Here is a 21,710-nt window from a genome sequence, read left to right as displayed (position 1 = left end):
GATCAGAGAAATAGAACAAGCCAGCCAAGTTCTTACCTCTATGAAATCCGCAGCCTCAAGAGTGATACTTCCTGTTTACTCACGCCTTAAATACCTTTCTGTGCCCTGCCATCTTCCTTCCTTCCTAGTGCTAAGATTAAAGGCATGTGCCTGGCTCTGTTCCCAGTGTAGCCTTGAACTCGCAGAGATCTGGATGGATCTCTGCCTCCTGAATGCTAGGATTAAAGATGTGTGCTACCACTGCCTGACCTCTATGTTTAATGTAGTGGCTGGCTCTGTCCTCTGATCCCCAGGCAAGCTTTATTGAGGTACACAATATATCATCACAGCTATTAATTTAATGTGGCAGGTGCTGCTGTTTTACTGAAACCCTGAACAGGTTCCTGAGTTACTGGTCCAGGCCCTCCATCTCTACCTGTCACCCTGGACTATGTACCATCCCCAGTTTAACAGCCCTTTCAATTTAACCTCTGAGTGGAGACTCTTTGGGGATGGGGAGTCAAATGACCCCTTCACAGGGGTCACCTAAGACCTTCAAAAAACACAAATATTTACAATTCATAAGAGTAGCCAAATTACAGTTATAAAATAGCAACAGCAGTAATTTTATGGCCGGGGTCACCACAGCATGAGGAACTGTTTTAAAGGGTCACAGGATAAGGAAGGTCACTGTCTTAGGCACTTCTCATTCCTTCAGCAGACACCCTGGGATTATAAATCCTGAACAACGATGCAACTCTTGCGTTCTATCCATCTCTACTCTTTCCGTCATCATTTCGGGAAACTAAACCATCACGCCTTGCTTCTAAAGAGGTCTGACGTAGGAAGACAGGCATGAGGCTGAACTTCCACAGGACGTCTCAGCTATACTGCCAATCAAATGACACAATCCTCCTCCGTCACGAATTCTTCAGACGTTCATCAGCGCAGCAACTGGGAATGAGCAAGCCTCTCGGGCAGAGCCTTCCTCACCGGCAAGGCTCTGTGGCCTCCAGCTAGAGGCCCGCTCAGCTGACCCTTCAGGAAGCCAAACTCCCTTCTTCATGCTATTGGACATGACAGCGGCAACTAATTTTTGTGTTTGCCAACAAAGTATTTGCCTCAGGACTTTCATTTATTTTCTTAAACAACAACAACAAAAATTACCTGTGCCACCTCAGTGACTATTTATTAATCATCTTCTCACTATGATGTGCTGCATAATATCTAAGACCAAAATGTGTTCCAGTCTAATTTACCATGGCCATAGAATGTCAGAATTGGAACTGACTAGAGTATGTTACTCAGGGGTCTCAGAAAAACAGAACCAGTAAGGATACATATGTGAGGACACTGTATTAGTTAGGATTCTCTAAAAGGACAGAACTGGTATAATGAACACACACACACACACACACACACACACACACACACACACACACACACACACACACACACACGCTGGATTAATTAAATGGCCATGGCTCCATGGCTTACAGGATGTGGTCAGAGTAATGCAGCAATGACTATCTCACACTGGAGAGACTGAGAATCTGGGATTTGCTCAATCCATGAGGCTGGTGTCTCAGTATTTCCAGTGTGGAGCTGAAGAGTCACTGGTCTTCAGTCCACATTGGAAACTTGAAGAAGTGGATTCTAATACCAGTGTAGGAATGCAGCAGCCACAGGATAGATGAACTTGCCAGCGAGAGTGAGGGCAAGCAGGCAAAGAGCAAAAGCTTCCCTTTTCCTTCTCCTTTTATCTGAGCTAGAAGGTGTTCTTTACATATAGGGTAGGCTTTCCTGCTACAAAGAACCTGATGGAGAAAGTCCCTCACAGTATTTCCCAGTGGCTTTTGTCTTAGCTAATTCAAGATCCAGTTAAGTTGACGATGAAGACTGGCCATCACAAAACCATGAGAAGGAATGTGCTGGGATTGGTGCATGTGGGCATGGGAGCCGAGAAATCTCAATCTGGTTCCCAAGCCAGAGGACCAGCAGGATGTGGTGTGATTCACTTGGAGAACAAAAGGTGAAAAGAGCAGGGGCAGGGTCGATCCAAGCCCCAGGTCAGAGGACTACAGACCAGGCGCTCTGAGGTCTGAGGGCAAGGAAAGGGTCACGTCCAGGCTAGAAGGCTTCATCCTTCCCTGCACCCTTCCCTGATGCTGCTCATGTTCACTGCCCTGGATGGGTTTTGTGATGCTCACTGACAGGGGTGAGGGCAGATCTATGTTCAAGCCACCAACTCAAATGCTAGAAACATTCTATTTTGCCTCCTGCCCAGGTATCACATGGACCAGTCAAGTTGACACAGTTATCGTCACACCAAATTCCCTTTAAAATCCTGTGTCAGTATTCAGCCCTGTGTGGACATCTCTCATCACTAGCCTACCACTGTAATCCTGTTCTACCTTCTAACACTCTTGCAAAGGACAACTTCACCTTCGTGAAGGCACATCCTGTTCTTTCTTAACCTGCCCTCACCCAGAAAGCCCCTCAACCCCTCCCCGTTTTCTTACCGACTGGAGCTGAGTGAAGGAGAATCAGCTCAGTGCATCTCTGATGGTTCTGCATATGATCCAATTTCCTTAATGGAAATGTCAGCGAATTTATGCAATCCAGGGGTCTTATCTCAGAGGAACAGGTTTTTAATATCAATTTTGTTTCTGGAGTTAATGTTATGAATGACTACAACCTAACACCGTGGAATAATTCCATTGAGGAGGAAGGGACAGAACATGTTTTAGCTGATACTAAGCATTTACAAATGTATACATCTATAAATGTAAATGTGAGTATATAATTTATTTATTTCATTTTATGACTACAGGGAGACAATGGGAAGCTCAAGAGTTAAGTATTGATTAGGAAAACAGGTAGTGGCGGTCTCGTAAACTCCAGCAATCCTGTGAAGACAGGATGCCCAGCCATCCTGCCTCCATTCCTCCAAGCCTTAATGAGCAAAACCCTGGCCCTAGTGGCCGGGAAATACCACCCGGTCAACATGTGAGAACCTACAGCCACTGGCTTTCCCCTCCCAGCCCCACAGACTCTGAGCTCTGTATCAGGGCACACTTACAAGTGCCAGAGGACCATGATATGCTAGGGCCAGGTCATAATCTTCATTCCAGGGGACAAGTCTGGCTGGAGTCACATATAGGCCTTTCCCAGAGAGTTACAGTCTGAGCCCAAGCAGTGGCCACCGCTGCTTTGAAGGTCTGGCTCCTTTGCGGTTGGTGAGATGTGTGTTTTCAGGTGCACGTTTGTGTCTTCGTCAACATCAGCATCAGCTGTTGGCAGTCATAGCGGCACATAAGAAAGGAACTAGGGCACAGAGTGACAGTGACACTTTTGTGATTAATTCTCCTCTCCCACAGCTGGCTGTCCCAACTCCTTGATTAAAGAGCTCCATCACTTCAGGATTCTCGGAGAAGAGCAGGTGAGTCCGACTTTCAAAGGCCGCATCACAGTGTCGTGAAAGATAGACGCTAATGAGACAGTTTGGACCCTCCCTGGGGAGGCAGCATGTGTCTCGTGACCCGCAGCACCCTGAAATGGGGAAGAAAGCCATGCCAGAGATACACGTGAGGACACTTCCCCCTCTTCTATCCATCAGACCTGACAGATTATTAATTGGTACATCTGCTCCCTGCCAGAGCATTTCATCTCAAGACTGGAGTAGTAAGCAGGCCCTGCAAAGTGGCAGATGCACAAACAAACAAATGAAGAGATGAATTACGCCTAAGGGATCAATAGGCGCAGACATTCCTGACACGTCAGTGAGTGGGTATGCAGGCTCCTTTGTACCCAGTCTGTTACTGTTACTTCATAGCAGCTTCTGTCTACATGCAGATGAATGTATGACATCCAAAGGACAGCACGCACGCACGCACGCGCGCGCACACACACACACACACACACACACATGCATGCACACACACACGCACGCACGCACGCAAATGCACACACATTCTTATATTTTTGACTGCTTAAAATAAAATTGGCTTTCTGTATCCCTGGGTTCACACCTGTAGATTCAGCCAACCACAGATTGAAAATATTTGGGGACGAATCAACAGCAAAGAGACTAGGGAGATAGCTCAGAGGATAAAGCCACTTGCCAGGCACATGTGACCTGAGTCTGAGTCTCCAGGACCCATGTAAAGCCAGTCACAATAGCTAATCCCTGTATCCCTACAGCAGGACCGGGGAACCCCCCTAAGCTAGCTACCGCAGCCATGTGCAACAAAGGGACCCTGTCCCAAACAAAGTGGAATGTGAGAACTGACACTCAAGGTTGTCTGGCCTCTGGCCTCCACGTATGCACTATGGCATGTGTATGCACCACACACAAAAAAATATCATATGTATATACACAGAAATCATCACAAAAACATTACAATAAAAGTTAGTATAAATTTTGTAAATACAGTAGACTATATATATATATGCATATATATATATATATATTATTTGCATTGTATTGGACATTATTAGTAATCTGAGAATGATTTAAAGTCCATTAGGGGCAGGGTATACATTATATGTAAATATTGTTACACCACTCTATATAAGAAAATGACTTGAGTACCCCCAGTGTTTTGTGTCCAGTGAGAATCCTGAAACCAATCCCCAGTGGAAATCAAGGACAACTGTACCTCTCCTGATCCTTCTATGAAGTTCCAGAGTCCATGTCACTGTGTTCATCTCGGTGTTAAATTGTCCTTGCAAAACTTGCACTAGACAATTGCCAACGTGTTGGTTGACCTGACACCCCGCTGGTGGTTTTAGCCCTGACCGCCCAACAGGCAGATGGAGTTGCCGTGACTCGGTTTTGCAGATGAGTTCTGGGGTTGTGACTTTGTTTGTTAGGAATCTAAGTTTCTTTTCTTGTTGCTGTGATAAAATACCACAAAGAAGTCAACGCAAGAGACAAAGGGTTTACTCTGCCGCTCGCTCAGTTCAGGGGTGAAAGGAGGTGAGACAAAGGGGCAGATGCAGCTGCTCACATCACATCCATAGTCAGGGCAGGGGTGGGGCGAAGGGGCAGATGCAGCTGCTCACATCACATCCACAGCCGGGGCAGGGGTGGGGCGAAGGGGCAGATGCAGCTGCTCACATCACATCCACAGCCGGGGCAGGGGTGCGGCAAAGGGGCAGATGCAGCTGCTCACATCACATCCACAGCCAGGGCAGGGGTGGGGCGAAGGGGCAGATGCAGCTGCTCACATCACATCCACAGTCGGGGCAGGGGTGGGGCGAAGGGGCAGATGCAGCTGCTCACATCACATCCACAGTCAGGGCAGGGGTGGGGGATGCGTGTTCCCTGGTGTTCAACCCTTTCTCCACTCACACAGGCCAGGGTCCTGGCCCAGGGAATGGTGCCACCCATAGTGGGTGTGTCTTCCCAACTCAATATATATGACAAAGATAATTCCCTCACAGGCATGCCCAAAGGCCCATCCCCAAGGTGATTCTAGGTCTCATCAATTGAAAGTGAGATCCACTATCACAGTATTTGTGTATGGCAAAGAATGATTGCCTGTTACCAATATGTGATTAAAACCAGAAAGAGCCTGGGAAGGATAAGCAGTTAGAATCCACCTTGTTGAAAAGTTAGAGTATGCCTGCCCCCTCAATTCTTTACATTGTAAGCTTCTAGAACCACAGATATAAATGTTAATTCAAGTCCAAGCTAAATCAGTCTTCCTTCATTGCAGGCACTGGTTCTTACCTGGCTCCTCCATACATCCATCTCCATGATAACCTCATAGCATCAGAGTTGAGAACTTGAGACTTCTTGAAAGAACTAATTGTTACCCCCAGTGTTTCTGTTCAGATGACAGAATCTTCTCTCTAACTCCCACCAATATTTGCAAATTGTTTCCATATTTGTTTCAGACTCACTGCGTAATTAATAGGGAAAGAAGCCAACTGTAATAATCTTCTTAGATTTGCATGCAAGTTGGACCACTTTGCATTCTCCTGAATTTAATCAAGCAATAATCAAAATTAATATTACCCTGATTAGTTATGGCAATGTAGTACATCACTGTAATATTGATGTCTATGTCCTTCTTCCTTTCATTAAAGGGAAAATAGGAAAGAAGACAATACTGAGCACCTACTGTGTGCTATGAATCATTCTAGGTTACAGGGATAGAAGTGTAAAAAAGAAATTGCCATCAGCATCACTTTAGATTGGGAAAAATAAGCTCTGTCGTATATACATAGGCATATTCAGTATATATCATGTGTGATGATGGCCACTGTAGTGGGTAGCCATTCCAGCTTGGATCTGGAAGCTCCAACCCCCATTGAGACTCTGGCAACTGTCACGCCTACGAGGCGGGGCGAGGGGAGGTGCTGGAAACCTGAGAGCTGGATGGGCAAGCGCTCGCTCGGGGCGCGCTCTCTGCGCCTGGACCCTGGATGGTGGAGATTGATTGTGCAGAGCTCCAGAGAACACCGCTGGATTGCTAGACGCCTTCCCCAGACCCCCGCGACCTATCCATTCTTTCATTTGTAAGTCATCCACTAAATAAATCTTCCTTTTAACTACGTGGAGTGGCCTTTATAATTTTCCCCAATAGGCCACTGTCCTAGAGAAATCCAAAACTAAAGTAGGAGAAGGAAGGCGAGAGAGTGCACATTCCTTGAAGGGTAATCAGGGAACAGAGGAGCATGAATCCAGGGAGGGGATTCTAGTACCATCCTCTGAGAATTCATCTAGAGGATCAGAAAGGTGGGAAAGGGGAGGGAAGAGAGACATCAAGGAGCTATTGATTACACACCACATTGGGCTTTGGGTGCTGGATGGGCTGATTACAAAAATAGTTACTGACTAAAGAATGAGTACAAGATACAAGGTATGGAAAGAGGACCCTGATGGGAGATGACGAAGCCAGAGGTCCAGGGGTGCTGGGTGCTGGGTTAGGATGAGGATGGAATGAGTGAGGTTATGTCATTGGATGAGATGTTTTATCATGTAGACACTAAGCTCCACTGGAGAGAATCCAGAGGGTAATGGCAATAGCTAACCACTGAAAAACTGGGGGGAAAGGGAGAAGCCAGGAGCTAATGGTGAAAAGAGTAGCAGGGCAGAGTGTATGTGGCCTACTGGCTTGGAATGAACATTGATGGGTTAGAAGGAAAAGAGGAGAACCAGTATCCTTGCCATCCAGTGTCAATAACGGGAGATATAGAGAAATATGATACGGTCAACTGCTGGTCATGGAGAAGGGACTGAAGTCCTCCCATGAGTCTCAAGACATGGGGCAGGAGTCTCAGAGGCTGGGGCAGCTGAAAGAGGTGGTGTTGGTGTAGTTTGAATGTAATTGGCCCCCATAATCTCATAGAGAGTGGCACTATTAGGAGGTGTGGCTTTGTTAGCGTAGGTATGGCCTTGTCAAAGGAAGCATGACACTGTGGGGCATGCTTTGAAGTTTCCCATGCTCAGGATACCACCCAGTGTCTCAGTCCACTTCCTGCTGCCTGCAAGATGTAGAACTCTCAGCTACTTCTCCAGTACCATGTCTGCCTGCACGTCATCCTGCTCTCTATCATGAAGATAACAGACTGAACCTCTGAGCTGTAAGTGGCTACCTCGATTAGATGTTTTCCTTTATAAGAGTTGCTGTGGTCATGGCGTCTCTTCACAGCAATAGAAACCCTGACTAAGACATGTGGTGAAAGGAAGATGTGAGGTCTTCCTGGTAGAAAGTTCAGAGTCACTGAGAAGAGATGGTATACAATTCTGGACGTCTTCAATGACTGATATAATCAGGATGTATTAATCAGTGACAATGACATTCTGATGAAACACAAGACTGACAGCCCACACAACACATGCTAGAGTGAGGCTCTGGACAGGAAGCTAGTCTATTTCCCCAGGCTCCTGGGAACTCAGGGCACTCTCCGGCTCTCCTGTGTGCTCCAGGCAGCTTACAGTGGTGACAAAATGGAACCTTCACATTAATGTGTGTCACAGTGTCCTCAGAGAGATCATGTGGTCTCAGCAGCCTGGCTTTTCCTGCTTACAGAAAGAATAATGTTACCCAGGCATTTCTCAAAGTGACTGTAGAGAGGTTTGGGTAAGTTGAGGAAGGAGGAAGTATGGTAAGAAGCTGACTACAAGGGAAAGTTTGTTTTCATGGATCAGGAACCCAATGCAGAGGACACAGACCAAAGGCCGAACCTCAGCAGGGTACCATGCAGGGAGTGCGGCACATGCCGTCTGCTGATCTCTGCAGGAAAACATGTGCTCCCCTGAACCACCCAGCTCCCCTCACTGCAGAAGTGTCAGAAGGTCCCCTTCATGGTACAGCCTGGCTCACATCCAAGGGTAGATCACTGCAGAGATGAAACCATCTAGTACAAACCAGAAAATCACTATAAAAAAACTCTGAGTTGCTCAACTTCTAATGGATTCATTAAATAAATGTTCCCTTGGAATGAACTCATTTCAGTGTCTCACCCACAGCCTTACACAAAGCTCGTAAACAAATGACACCCTGGTGCTCCCTCCTACCGCCCTCAGAGCCACCTAGAACCTCAGACCTGCCTCAGCACTGGATGAAGACACTTGTTCTCAAAGAAGGCAAGAGCTGTGACCATCCTGAACTGGAGAAAGTGCCCAGGGAGACAGAGGAAGGAAGGTGGGATCGGCCTAAGGACCACAACTCTTTCTGAGGAAATCAGAGCCAAATCCTGCTTCTCTGTAGGGTGGCACTTAGATTTGCCCCCTAAATACGACTCTAAGCTTTCCCCCTGGGAATCGAGGAAAAGGCAAACATTGTGGACGTGAAAGACAGCAGCCCAGGGGCTGTGGCCATCAAGGCAGGGCTTGGAGCTCCTGCTTGCAGAGTCTCAACAACTCACATCAGCTACAACTCCTGAGAGGAAGAGATCTTGCATGCTTCCTGCCTGCTTAGCCTTGCCTTCCCTGAAGATACCCCACTGCGTTTAACAGTGTACAGAAGAGACAAAGCAGCTAGCCGGTTTCCAACTCCTTCCCAAAGACCCCGCCACCCCCAGAGGTGGAGATACACATTCTCCGCACCATCTCACGTCAAGCACCGGAAGGGGCTTCCTAAATTACAATCCAGGATTCCGACCGTCACCCCAATCATGTTTCCGGTGGAGACCGAGGTGCTTCCCCCTCGCGTTTGATTCCGCCATCCTAACGATGGCTTTTTCTATGCAGTGAGCAAGGTCCAGCCCCTTCTCCAGCCAATTCACTTCATCAGCAGCTGACAGATGTCCAAGGATGCAAAGAACATTACCAGCCACGGCAGGGAGAACAGGAGCAGCAGGTGGCAGGAGCCGCCACTGAGACCGCCACCAACTCTCCCAGACTCACAACCTGCAGATGAGGAAAGATAAGAAGGAGATTACAGAGAATTTTAGGAGTGCTTAAAAAATAAAAAAATTCCTTCTAATCATGCGTGTAAAAAAAAAAATAGAACGTCCTCTGCATAGCAAGGGGAAATATTTTAGCAAAAGTTATTGGTTTTTCTGTGGCTGTTTTTTTGATGTTTGTGATCCAAACAAGTAAATAATAAATGGATTTTTGTTAGTTTATAGTAGATGACAAAAGAATAGTGAGCCAAAGGTTTTTGGTTTTCTTTTTGTTCAAAGGAAGAAAGGAAGGAAATGGAGCAGGTTATTGTGGAATGGACCATCTTAAGTCCTGGCCTGAGTTCTAATGTTGAATGCCCATGTACTAGTAGTGTGGGATTCAGACTGTGCATCCATGTGACCCAGGCTTTACCTATCGCTTCCCTGGGGAAGGATTTGGCAAGTAACAAAGGGCTGGCCCCCGTGTGTGGCACAGAGCACCCATTCCCAAACAGCAGCCCTTCGCCTCTCCCAGTGATGCTGAGTGACAAGTACCACACTCACCCATCCCCAAAGGAACCCCCATAGCTACAGCTAAGAATTAACAAACACCAGAATTGATGCTGGAAGGCAAGAGAGGCCCAACAGCTGTACCTGAGTGCCCCCAAAAGGATGCTCTGAAAAACACCAGAGCAACATAAAACCAATCTCCTTCCTTGCTCCAAGCAGTTGCCTGGGGGCAGGCAGCTCCTGGCTGGCTGACAGGCCCTGACTCATTCTCACAGAACATCTGCCAGCTCTCCCCATCTTGGTTTCAACCTCCTTTCCCTGTGCTTAACATTTCTCTGACTTTTAAAATTTAGATTCTTTCTTGCTTTCTTTCCCTGTGAAAGCATGCAAATTAAGCCTGAGAGAGGAACGGAAGACAGGAGGTCACAAAAGCACAGTTCTTTCCTGTCCTGATCCCTCAGGCCATCACCCATGTTCTTCCATAGACTTAGCATGCAGTCAGTAGGTTAAAAAAAAAATGGCAAGATTACTGGCCCCATGGGGCTTGAGCTTGTGACCTCTGCCTCTTTCAGAATGATGATGTGCTCAGTACAATTTTTCTAATTGCCTTCGGGCCAACAAAATCCAGTGTCTATTTCATGATATTATCCTATGACTCATTATTTAGAATCCTAAAACATGATATTGTTGACACCTGAAGGAGTCTGGTACTCTCAAATGAGTATTTTGTTTTTAAGAGAACCTATGAGAATGTACAGATAAAGATGGAATAATTTGGTCCACAAATAAGGCGTAAAGCATAACAATGAGCCAAGACCTTACTGAGGTAAGGCATTCTAACAATGCACTTCTCACTCTATTCTATAAACTATGAGCAAATGTTTTGTTATTTTCCTTGGGTAAAAAGTCACACACTTTCTTGACACAATTTTAAAAAGCTTTTGCAAATATTATATAAAGAACATAAATTATTTTAGACATGATGGTTAATTTCAATTATCTACTTGAAAAGGCCTCTAGACACACCTGTGGGTGATTATCTTGATTAGGTTAACTGAGTTGAGAAGCCATGCCTCCCCACTGTGGGCAGCACCACTCCCTGGGCCGAGCACACGCATTCAGTGCTCTGTTCTTCCTGACTGTGGACACACTATGATCAGCTGCTTCAAGCTCCTGCCATTTGACCTCCCCAATGTAATGGACTGTGCTTTGAACTGTGAGCCAACACACAACACACCCTTCCCTACTCAGTTGTTTTTCTCCTGGTGTTTTCACAAGAAAAGTCAGATACTAGTTACCTTGGGTTATCCACTTCATGAAATCATATCTAAACATTTGCAGACTGGTTATAACCAAAGCTTCAATTAACAGTTTGACCTTGTAATATTAGTACGTACACACACACACACACACACACACACACATACATACACACACACACACACACACACACACACACACACACACACACAATGTATTTCAAGGGCCAACAGTAAATGATTTGGGGCTGATTCGTTGCTTTTGAGTTTACCCCAAAACTGATTTTCTTAGGCCTAGTCTATGTTACCATGTAATCACATTCCTCCAAATTAGGTCTGTTTATATAGTGGTGTCCCACATTGGAAAGTAAAAATATCCCCATGGAAATAATGCAAGGAGTGTTGAAATATAGTTGGTTTTGCCATTGGAATCCATTTATCAATTACCTACCACAATTGTGTGAATTTTACACTGAGGTAAATATAGATATTCTGCTCTACTTAGCACTAATTTGTCTGTACTCTTTATGAAGTTTAAAGCAGTGTTCTCCCAGTAAAATTTGTTTGTCATGCCCATGAGAGGCTAAAAGGAGTCTGTGGAAATGTGGGTCATATTTTGAAAGAAACTAAACAAGGCTGTTTGCTAATTGCATGTCTAAACTATTTCCTTAGGGCATTAGCTTTCTTCAAATACTATCACATTATTAGTTCTAGGTCAAAAGTTTTTCTTATAAATATCATAGTGTGGTATATACATATGCCGGGCTGGAGAGGCGGTTTGGTGGGCAAGAGTACTTGCTGAGTAAGATACAGACCTGAGTTTAGATCCCCAGAACCCACTTAAAACCTGAGTGGGTCTAGAAGTACCTGTAACATCAGGCGTGGAGGTGAGGGAGACCAGCAGGCAAATGAAGCACACGGGCTGACCAGCCTAGCTAGACAAGCCACCTAGCCAACCTGGTAAGCTCCAGGCTCAGTAAGAGACCCTGTCTCAAGCAAATAAAATGGAGCATGATAGAACAAGTCACCCAGTGTCCTCTGGCTTCTGTATGCATGCGACAACGCACACACACAGACAAACATGCCTTCAATAGGCGCATTCAAATCCTATGTGTAATTTTTAATCACTAGAAACCGCAGACGTATGTTGACGCATTTGCCTTCCCTTAGAAAAGGAATTGTTTATCCAGTGCTCCTGAGTTTATCGGAAGTAAAATAACAGTCACATTTTCTAGCTGATGAGCAGAAAGAGGAGCCTAGCTGTGTGTACTCCAATGGCATCTGAGACACCTGTGAAGGAGTACGTTAACTCTCTGATGTGCACATAGGTCAACACGTCCCGGGAAAAAGCCATGGTCCCATGGTCATCGTAGTGAAACTGTAGTAAATAGAGAGCTGAGTAAACAGTTGTTAAATGAAGAGAAGATCACCAGTTGTTTTGAAGCCTGTGTGACGTGTGTGTGTGTGTGTGTGTGTGTGTGTGTGTGTGTGTGTGTGTGTGTGTGTTGGTGTTAAGAATGAAACCCAGGGCATTGTACTTCCTAGGAAAATACTCTACCACTAATTAGCACCTCTAATTAAGAACAATTATTCTAAAACTTATTATGGATAAAACCATTCTAAATCACCATTATTAGTTCCCATTGCTATTATTCTATTAGAATTCTTGAATTCTTAAAGCTTAATAAAGTCCACTAACTCATTCTATTCTTGTGGTATATACAGACTGTTGGTAAGACATCATCCCAAGTTCTCAGTACAGAGTTCTACAAGAACAAAACAAAACGAAACACCGAATGGATGTAGAGGATCTGTAGTAAGGTCACTCACCCAGTCTCACAAACTCTAATCAGCCAAAGTTTCTTCTTCAGACAAAGCCCCTCACTAAGGAGAAATCTGCCTAGAAGAGAAAGGGGGAGAGGAAAGAGAATATCTAGTTAGAAACAAGGGACCACAGAACTGGGGTTAACTAGTACCTGTAAACCCTGCCCTTGGGAAGCCAAGGCAGGAAAACTACCTCAAGTTCAAGGCCAGCCTGGGCCACAATGGGAAGGTCTATCTCATGAACACAGTGGGCTGAGATGGATCGGTTGTAAAGTTCTTATCATATATATGGGTAGAGAGAGAAGACACAGTCTTTCAATTATGTAAACCACATAACCACTCAATGAAATACCTTCATTTCCTACACTAATAACTACATAGCTTAGGATAGTTTCCAGAGAACCCTCTCCAGTGAAAACCTGCTTATTATATGTCCTCTTAGACTGTATCATTGAGAAAGACACCTTTTCTGGGCACACCACTGTGTGCAGAGATCATTAGCATGTGCATGAAGAGACTTGTCCAGGTCTTCTGTCTTGTTTCCATGGAATGAGACATGTAAGAAAACAGAGGAGAGGCCTGATCACTTTAAGTTTATAGCCACAACCTATATCTTCTAAATTACCTAAGCTGTTCACCTCACTGAGCTACACAACATTCCCACTTACTTGTGTATAAGGTGATGGAATTGAACATAAGTGTGATAGAAATAATGACATTTTTTTGTACTCCCATCACACGCACACACACACAAACTCACACACACACACACACACACACACACACACACACACACACACACACACACATACACACATACACACACACACACATCTACCTATGCCTCATTCTAATATATTACCTCCTTCCCCATCTTCTAAGAGAAATCTATCACACTCAAACTTGACTCCTCTTTGTGTCTCATACCAGCCAAGCAATCTGCCTGAAAACTCTGCAGTTTCTACCTTTCAGTATATCCAGATTTAGCCGCTGATCCCACCTCCACGCCACCTCCCTGGTTCAGGCCAACACCATCACTCACACTGACTGCCAAAAAGAGCTCAGGCAACGCATCTCTGCTTCCTGCCTCCCTTGTGCCCTTTAGAGTCTATTTTGAGGGTATCAGTCAGAGAGATGCCTTTAAGACATCAGTCAAGTCATACCACTCCTCTGTTCAGAGCTCTCCGAGGATTCTGGTATCTTTTAGAGAAACAGCCAGAGTTCTGACAAGAGCCACCAGGGACCCAAACATCCTGGATCCCGTGACCCTTCTGCCTTCACCATCTGTCATATTCCCTGACTCACTGGGCCTCAGGGCCACTGTTCTCACAAGCGTTCCTCCAACCAGCCAAGTATATGTGGCCTCAGGACCTTTGCACCATCCACTCTTCTGTCTACAGAACTCCTTTCCCAAGGAACCACAGGCTCACTTCCAAGTCTCCTGCAGATGACTGCTTAAGTGTGCCTGGTCTGTGTGGCTCTTCCCAGCCACTGCTTATAATCGTGATCATGGCCTTCCCCAGAGCCTGTCCTTTTCTTTCCTGTTCCCCTCACTCATCGCCCCTCAAAATGCTGCACATGTTCATCTGTGTTCAGTGTCTGGTGATCATCTCGCAGATAGGGACAGAGCTGCTGGCTTTGTTCAGTGTTCCGTCCTCAAATTGGACTCTCGGGAGTGTCTGATGGATGTAGGCAAAGGTTGCATAAATCGGCTAATAACTTAGCAAATCCATTTCAGTGATCCGAGTCTAGATGCTGAAGTGACCCAATAATGTCAGAGCAGTAACTTAGAAGTACTATGTTCCCGTGGAATTGCAGATCTCCTCCATCGGCTGGGGACACCACTACGGGGATCTGAGCTCAGACAAGGAGTCAGGAGTGCAACATCCCAAATGTTGTAGTTGTGCAGCATCCAGTCCATCTAACCAGCACCAGGCACTGATTAGTTTTGGTCAACTTGACACAAACTAGAGTTACCTAGGAAGAAGGAGCCTCAGTTGAGGAACTGCCTCCATCCCACTGGCCTGTGGGCATGTCTATGGTGCTTTTTTTTTTTTTTTAATTACTAGTGGACGTAAAAGCACTCAGCCCACTGTGAGGGGTGCCAGCCCTAGGCAGGTGGGCCAGGGCTCTCTATGAAAAGTTATTGGACAAGCCAGAGGAAGCAAGCCAGTGAGCACCATGGGTCTCTGCTTCAGTTCCTGCCTCCAGGCTCCGGCTTGAGTCTGGCTTCACTAGAGGATAAGCCAGACACACCCTTTCCTCCACACATTGCTTTTGGTCTGTGTTTTTTCTCAGCAACAGAGAACTATAGCCTCCGTGGGGAACAGCCTAGAACTCTGACAGAAGTGGCCTCGGAATCTGGTACCCAAAAAGGGTGCTAAATGAATGACCTAAGAGAAGAAGGATCCCAGTCATCCCCACCCAAACCCAGACCAGGAAGGACCCCTGGACACACAGTGGTAGCAGAGGTGAAGGAGGGAACCTCAGTGGACCTACTCACCCATTCTGCTGCTGCAAAGGGGGCTCGTGACAGAAGGGAAGTGGGTGTCACTGTGCAAAGCTCACTCGCCCTCCACTTCTTCCAGTACAATAGGTACCAGCAATATGGCGCCGAGGAGTGTGTGCTGCAGATGGGGGGCGTGCTGTGCCCCCGTCCTGGCTGCGGAGCTGGCCTACTGCCTGAACAGGGCCAGAGGAAAGTCACCTGTGAAGGAGGCAACGGCCTGGGCTGTGGGGTGAGTACTGACCACACCCAGGGCTGCCTGGTAGTGTGCGCCTTTGCTTTTGTGGATGGGCTAAGATGGTTCGAATTTTCCATTTGGCCTCAGACATACTTGCACTAATGTACAGAAAAAAAATTTCATTCCTGTGTAGGACTCTAAGATGTGCTGAACCCCCATTCCAGACCTTTACACTTTCCTTGCGATGTCCAGCTGATACAGCGGGGAGAAAAAGTCTCCTCAGTTACATAAAGCAAAAGCAAAGGAGGAAGTGAGATTCCCATCCAGGCTGTTGAGAGACCCTGTTTTCTTTGGAGTTTCCAGAAATAAGATGAAGATTAGTACAGAAAAACCCAAAATGCGACTGCGGGGTAAAAGCATTTTGAAATGAAACAAGCCATGCTGATGATGCCTGTAGGGAAGCAGAATGAGGAAAGAACGTTCTGAGGGGTCAAGCAGACGAGCTGAGCAGGTCCCACCCTTGCCCGTGTCTGTCAAGGGGAAGGGAAGCTATTCCAGTCTCCAAATGCTCACTAAATTACAGGTTCAAGTGACAAACGAATGCTAATGCTGGTATTAAATCTCAAACAGACTGGGTAAGAAAGAAATGTGGGCTCTCTTATTAGATGCTAGTGAATTTTGTTGGGAAACATTTCTTTTAGGATTGCAGATTCACGACGTGGTTTCTGGAAGAGGCTGTGGTTAGCAGAGTCCTAGCACCCAGACCTAACTTTTGGTTAAGGCATTTGTTCATGTGTCAGGGTTAAGTCATTTGTTCATGTGTCAGGGTTAAGGCATTTGTTCATGTGTCAGCATCTGTCGCGCTCAGTGAAGCTCGCTGTGTGTTCTCTGCTGTGGCTCACAAAGCTAGGGTTGTGCAACAGGGGAAGTAGAAGTTGGAAGAGGAGTAAGATGCCATGGTGCCCAAAGAGAGGGCAAAAAAACGAAAGGCAGCTCTGGGTTCATAATCACAGTTGCATGAGACTGACAATAAGCAATGTTGCTGTCCTCATGCAAATCAGAGCACATAACTCAAACCACACTCCCTAGCCCTAGTAGACACACGCTTGCCAACAGCCTAAGCTGGCTGCCACTTTTGGGGATCAGAATCCTGTCAAGTATTTTCTGTTCAAGTGAGTTACACCCCTTCTAGACAGATGGCTGACTTTGTCTGTCTGTCTGCCTGTCTGCTGTTGTCCTAATGTTGTTTCTGTCTATAAAGCTGAATTTTAATATTTTTCATGAGGTGGACAATTTCTTTGATTTGGATTTTACATTGTCTCTTACTTTGAGAACTTTGAAGGATTTTATTCATTTTCTATTTTGGAAACATTCATGTTATATTTGGGTTGGGTTTTTGTTTTCTTTTATGCGGTATGATGTCATGAGTAACCTATGTATTTAAACTCCAAACAGTGAAAAATTACTTTCTAAAAATGTTATTAAATTTATGTAATTATTGGGTGGATGCATGTGTGGAAATCTGAGGACAAATTTTGGGAGTCACTTTTCTCCTTCATTTGTGAGTTGCAGGGGAGAGGGGTTGTATACTCGGAGTCTTGGACTTGGTGGCAAGTGCCTTTACACACTGAACTATCTCCCTGGCCCAGGAAATTGCTTTAGAGATCGTTTGAATGGCTCCAGCATCTTTGGATTACCTGAGTTTGGGGACAAACTTTACCTCAAAGAAAGTGGCTATATTCAGGTGTCCCTTTGGCCTTAGGAATTCTGGGTAATATGAGTTGTGTTATAATTTTACTTGTTCTGTTTTGTTGTTGGAGTAGAAGTGTTGGGTTGTATTCATTAGCTAGTGTTATGTAACAAACGACCCAAAACTTCATCAATTTCTTCTGGCATTTATTATGTCCCAGAGTTCCTAAGGACCAGGAATCACCAATGAAAGGTTTGGCTGGGTGGTTCTGCTTCAGGGTGTCCCATGAGGTTGCAGTCCAAATGGGAACATCTGTCCGAGAGCTTGACTAAAGCAGGAAGATCTGTCAGTAGGATGACTACTCCATTCACATCTGGAGGCAAAAGACCTCAGTGCCTCCTTGGCTGTTGCTGGAAGGTATGGCCCCTCACCACAGGGCCCTGTTCTTGGCTGTTTCTCTTCAAGATAGCAGCTAACTTTTCTCTGAGCATGTGACCCACATAAGAGAGCAAAGAGCACCTATTTGGGATCTACTCCTCTAAGTCCCTGACCATCACTTCCACTTGAGTCTACCCAGGAGATCCATCCTACCCTCAAAAGATGGAGAACTTGGCCCTATCATGAAAGAAACTATTAAAGAACTCATGAGTGTGTTTTAAACTACTTTCACTTGCAATTTGAAGTTGAAAAGAGAACAAAGGAAAAATGAGCTTACAAAGGCCGCTTCTCCCTTCCCTCTGTCCTTCCCCTCCCTCTCCCCTCTCCCCCCTTCATCTGTCCATTCTCTCCAGCTTCCCTTAGTTCCCATGCTTTTAGCTTCTTGGCAGACACAGATTGACTTCATCTTCCCTCTTTGCTTCAGATCTCCAACTTTCCCAAAAGCACATTAACCCAGTTGACATGGGTTCTCTGAAGCTAAGCAAGCCCTCAATTTTAAATGCTTTCTTTTGTAAGTTGTCTTGGTCAAGGTGTCTCTTCACGCAATAGAACAGTAATGAAGATAATCATCAAAGGCTTCATCAATGTCCATTGAACACTTACCTAAAAGACTTGGAATTCAAGGAAAATTGCTTATAAAACATTCATCTGGTCCAGTCTTCCACATAGTCTAGAATCTACCCTGAATCAAATCCTATCTACAGGAGAGATCTGCATCCTAGACCCATTATTTTACTCTTGAAAAGGTTTCTTTTCCTGATTAACTCTCGGGAATGATGTCATTTATTTACACTGTGGTTGGAGCTGTGGAACTTGCAAATTAAGTAAAGATGCATCACAATATGCCACAGCCCCATTTTCACAGCCACACCACCTGTGCATTGAGCTCCAGGCTAGCAATGATGTTAATCATTGGTCATTTGACCGCCAAGGTGTGCCTGGACCTGTGTGTGCCCATGACTACTACTGTGTAGAGTTTCCATCTGAAGAAACTAGACTCGGGGGTTCTGATTGACTTGGGTTTCTCCAACACAGATGGTAAGATTAGTATGTAGGACTGTGTTATTCAAACACTCATCCATGTCCATTGGAAAACGTGATTCCCTGACCCTGTCTGCCTTCTGTCACTGAGTTCACCAGATGCCAAGTAGCAGTGGGCATTACCTAACACAGTATAACAAGGTTTTCTGTGCCAGTGATTGTTGTTTTTCATTGGCTTAGCAGCTGCACCTGAATCTACTGATATTTTAACTACCGTATGCAGCCCTGTGGTCCTCAATCTCCAGTCCCACAGGCACCAGCTCTGCTGCCAAATTTAGTTTTTAACTAAGTCTCTATCATTCGATTTACCAATAAAGACTCCTCGGGAGTCAGATGTTGGGGTGAAACCTGCTAGCTCAGAGAGGCCGAGAAGCAACCAGCCGAGCTTCCTCACTAGCCAGAGACCCAGCAAGAGAATGTCCCTTCAGCCATCCAAAACCAAAAAGACCATGAAACTCCAAGTCTTTCTCTACTCCTTCCTGTGCGTCCCGATCTGTCTTCCTGGCTTCTCCATACTCTCTGGGCTAATTCCTGTCAACTAGTTGCTGGCTCCGCCCCCTGATCCGTGGTTGATTTTATTAACAGTCTCAGGTTTTACAGTGGAATAAAATATCCCACAACATGTGATGGGCCAGGTCCATCTGGCAATAGCCTGGCAGCTCTGTGACGTTCATGGCGGATTCATTACTAAGGTAAAGAATGATTTGAGAGAAGCTGCCACTTCCTAGGATTCAAGTTGAAACAGTACACTGCTTATTTGGCTCCGTATTTCTGTCCTGATCTTACATTCTTCTCCACAGTAAAATCATGTGTTTGAGGTTCTATATGGAGCTTGCAAATTAAGTTCATGGAGTAAATGAATGAGTGACTTAATAATGCAGAATAGCAATAAGCTGCAATTGTTTTCCAATCATCTACCTCAGTATTAGAATTGCTTACCTAGCTGCACAAAGATATCCTCAGAAAGTGTTTAAAAGCACATGTCTTCATGTGCTTTCATAACATGGTGTTTTAATACGCTCCTAGGATATAATGCCATGTGTAGAAATCCACAGAAAGTCAATGAGGATGGAAGTACTATAGAAATCACCTATCAAAGGCTGCCTTCCCAGCCAAGCAGAGCTTGTGCGTGCTGACATATGACATCTCTTACTCTTGGGAGCACTGAGATTTTAGTTTTTACCAAGCACAGAATCATTTTACATTGCCAGAACTCAACAAAGTATATATTTGGGGATCAAATAACATGATCTTATTCCTATCTAAGCCTTTGGTTGTATTTTGACCATGGCTCATCAAAGCATTAATTGATTTTCTGCAGAATTCCTGCGATGCATTATTCTTTCCTGTGGCCTTTTTACAATGTATCAAACTACCTCACTAACGTTTATGGCTCCCATGCAAAATGTTGACATGTTTAATACTGGAAATAGTGACAAAATAGGAAATACACTGTCTCACTGACCTGCATGAAGGAAGCCGTGAGAGTGAAACCTCCTGAGTTCCCAATAAGTCAAATATGTTTGTCTTGTTTGGTGTTATCGTGGACTGGACTATATCTGGGAGATATTTTTTTCTTAATAATACTTGGATTTGAAAGAACAATTTTCCATTTTAAATTAGAAATCCAGGGACAAGATTTAATTACAACTGAAAAGAAATCCAACAAAAACAAAAGACTTTTAAAACCATGTTCTGCCGAGGAAAGGAGAGGGAGTTTCTTTAGACACTCAACAATCCCCTTCCTTTGACAATTCTGCCTATACGGCAGAGATCTGGGTTCCAGGGGAGCAGTGGAGTGTGTGCCTTGGACCCTCATCTACACGGGCCCTCCTGAATACTCCTAACCAAGGACACCTTCTTGCACTGCTTTCCTCAAAACAGGTCTAAACAATGTGTAAGTTCAAGTTGTAAAGGCCTCATCAAACTTAGCTTCCTAAAAACAGAGAGTATGCCTATATTGTATCTATGTTGAAAATGATGACTCTGAACTACTCAATAGCAGTAGCACTAAATGTGTTATGGGGATTTCAGTGAGATGAGAGTGTGGCCCTTGTTTTCAGTCTTTATATATGAAAGGAGTGAGTGATGCTGAAAAGATTGAAATTTTTATTGAATTCAAGCTCAAATTAGCCGATGAGATAGAGAGCCCTTTATCAACATGTTACATTTAGAAATGAAAGCAGGCAGACACCGTTGTTTACTAATGTAAGGACAAGGGGAGCTTTTCTCTTCACTCTTCCTTCTGTCTGCTTTCATTCTGGTGCAGCTTGGATTGGGAGACGTATAGCCCAGGTCGGCCTTCAACTCAGTAAGGAACCAAAGAAGTCCTCACTAGGACCATAGGCGTGTGCAACCATGCCTGGTTTTCTCTGGTGCTCTTTAAGAAAATCTTAGTTTAATTTTATGAAAATACATAAATTATAATGAAATATTTTGTCAACTATATTGGATTTGTTCTTTCTTAAAAAACTGGGATTAAAATCTGGACTCCAAATGTATGTGGCTGACACCATGATGTATTCAAGGAGACACCAGACAAGATGAGCATCCCTCAGGATGACTAAACATAGGCCATGAATATGGAAGTCCAGGCTCTGCTGTACCTCCCTTGCCATAACCGCCACAAGTAGAACCATTCCGTGTTGATATGTTAATTTTTAATCTATAAAACATTTCTCATCAAAAAGGACTTTTGAAACAAAAATCAATGCTAGGAAATATCAAAAAACATGCATTCCTTGTTTATTTGACATGTGTCCAAAAATCTAATTTCAACTCTAAGACTGGCTCATTTGCAGATTGGAAGTAAGTCTTGCTAGACTTTGTGCCTGCAAGACAGCTTGGAGTGCAAAGATAGAAAGAAAGCTTTGGAGAGTGTTTGTTTTAATTAAAGAAACTGTTCACAAATGTACAAGCCGGTTCCCGAGCACCATTCCTCTG

At 44.8% G+C, this 21,710-nt stretch overlaps 1 protein-coding gene across 5 annotated transcripts in view; it reads left to right on the top strand.

Annotated features, from left to right (window-relative positions):
• Prkn (parkin RBR E3 ubiquitin protein ligase) overlaps positions 1-21,710 on the top strand; it is a 1,203,648-nt gene that overhangs the window by 998,982 nt on the left and 182,956 nt on the right. For all 5 annotated transcript variants that reach the window (XM_042262404.2, XM_042262405.2, XM_076552881.1 and 2 more), the window contains 2 exons: positions 3,360-3,421; positions 15,503-15,652. In XM_042262404.2, the coding sequence (XP_042118338.1) occupies positions 3,360-3,421; positions 15,503-15,652 (212 nt within the window). The remainder of the gene's footprint in view (positions 1-3,359; positions 3,422-15,502; positions 15,653-21,710) is intronic.

The sequence above is a fragment of the Peromyscus maniculatus genome, chromosome 16 (genome assembly GCF_049852395.1).
Source record: "Peromyscus maniculatus bairdii isolate BWxNUB_F1_BW_parent chromosome 16, HU_Pman_BW_mat_3.1, whole genome shotgun sequence".
Taxonomy (NCBI): domain Eukaryota; kingdom Metazoa; phylum Chordata; class Mammalia; order Rodentia; family Cricetidae; genus Peromyscus; species Peromyscus maniculatus.
This window is presented reverse-complemented; position numbering and strand designations above follow the sequence as displayed.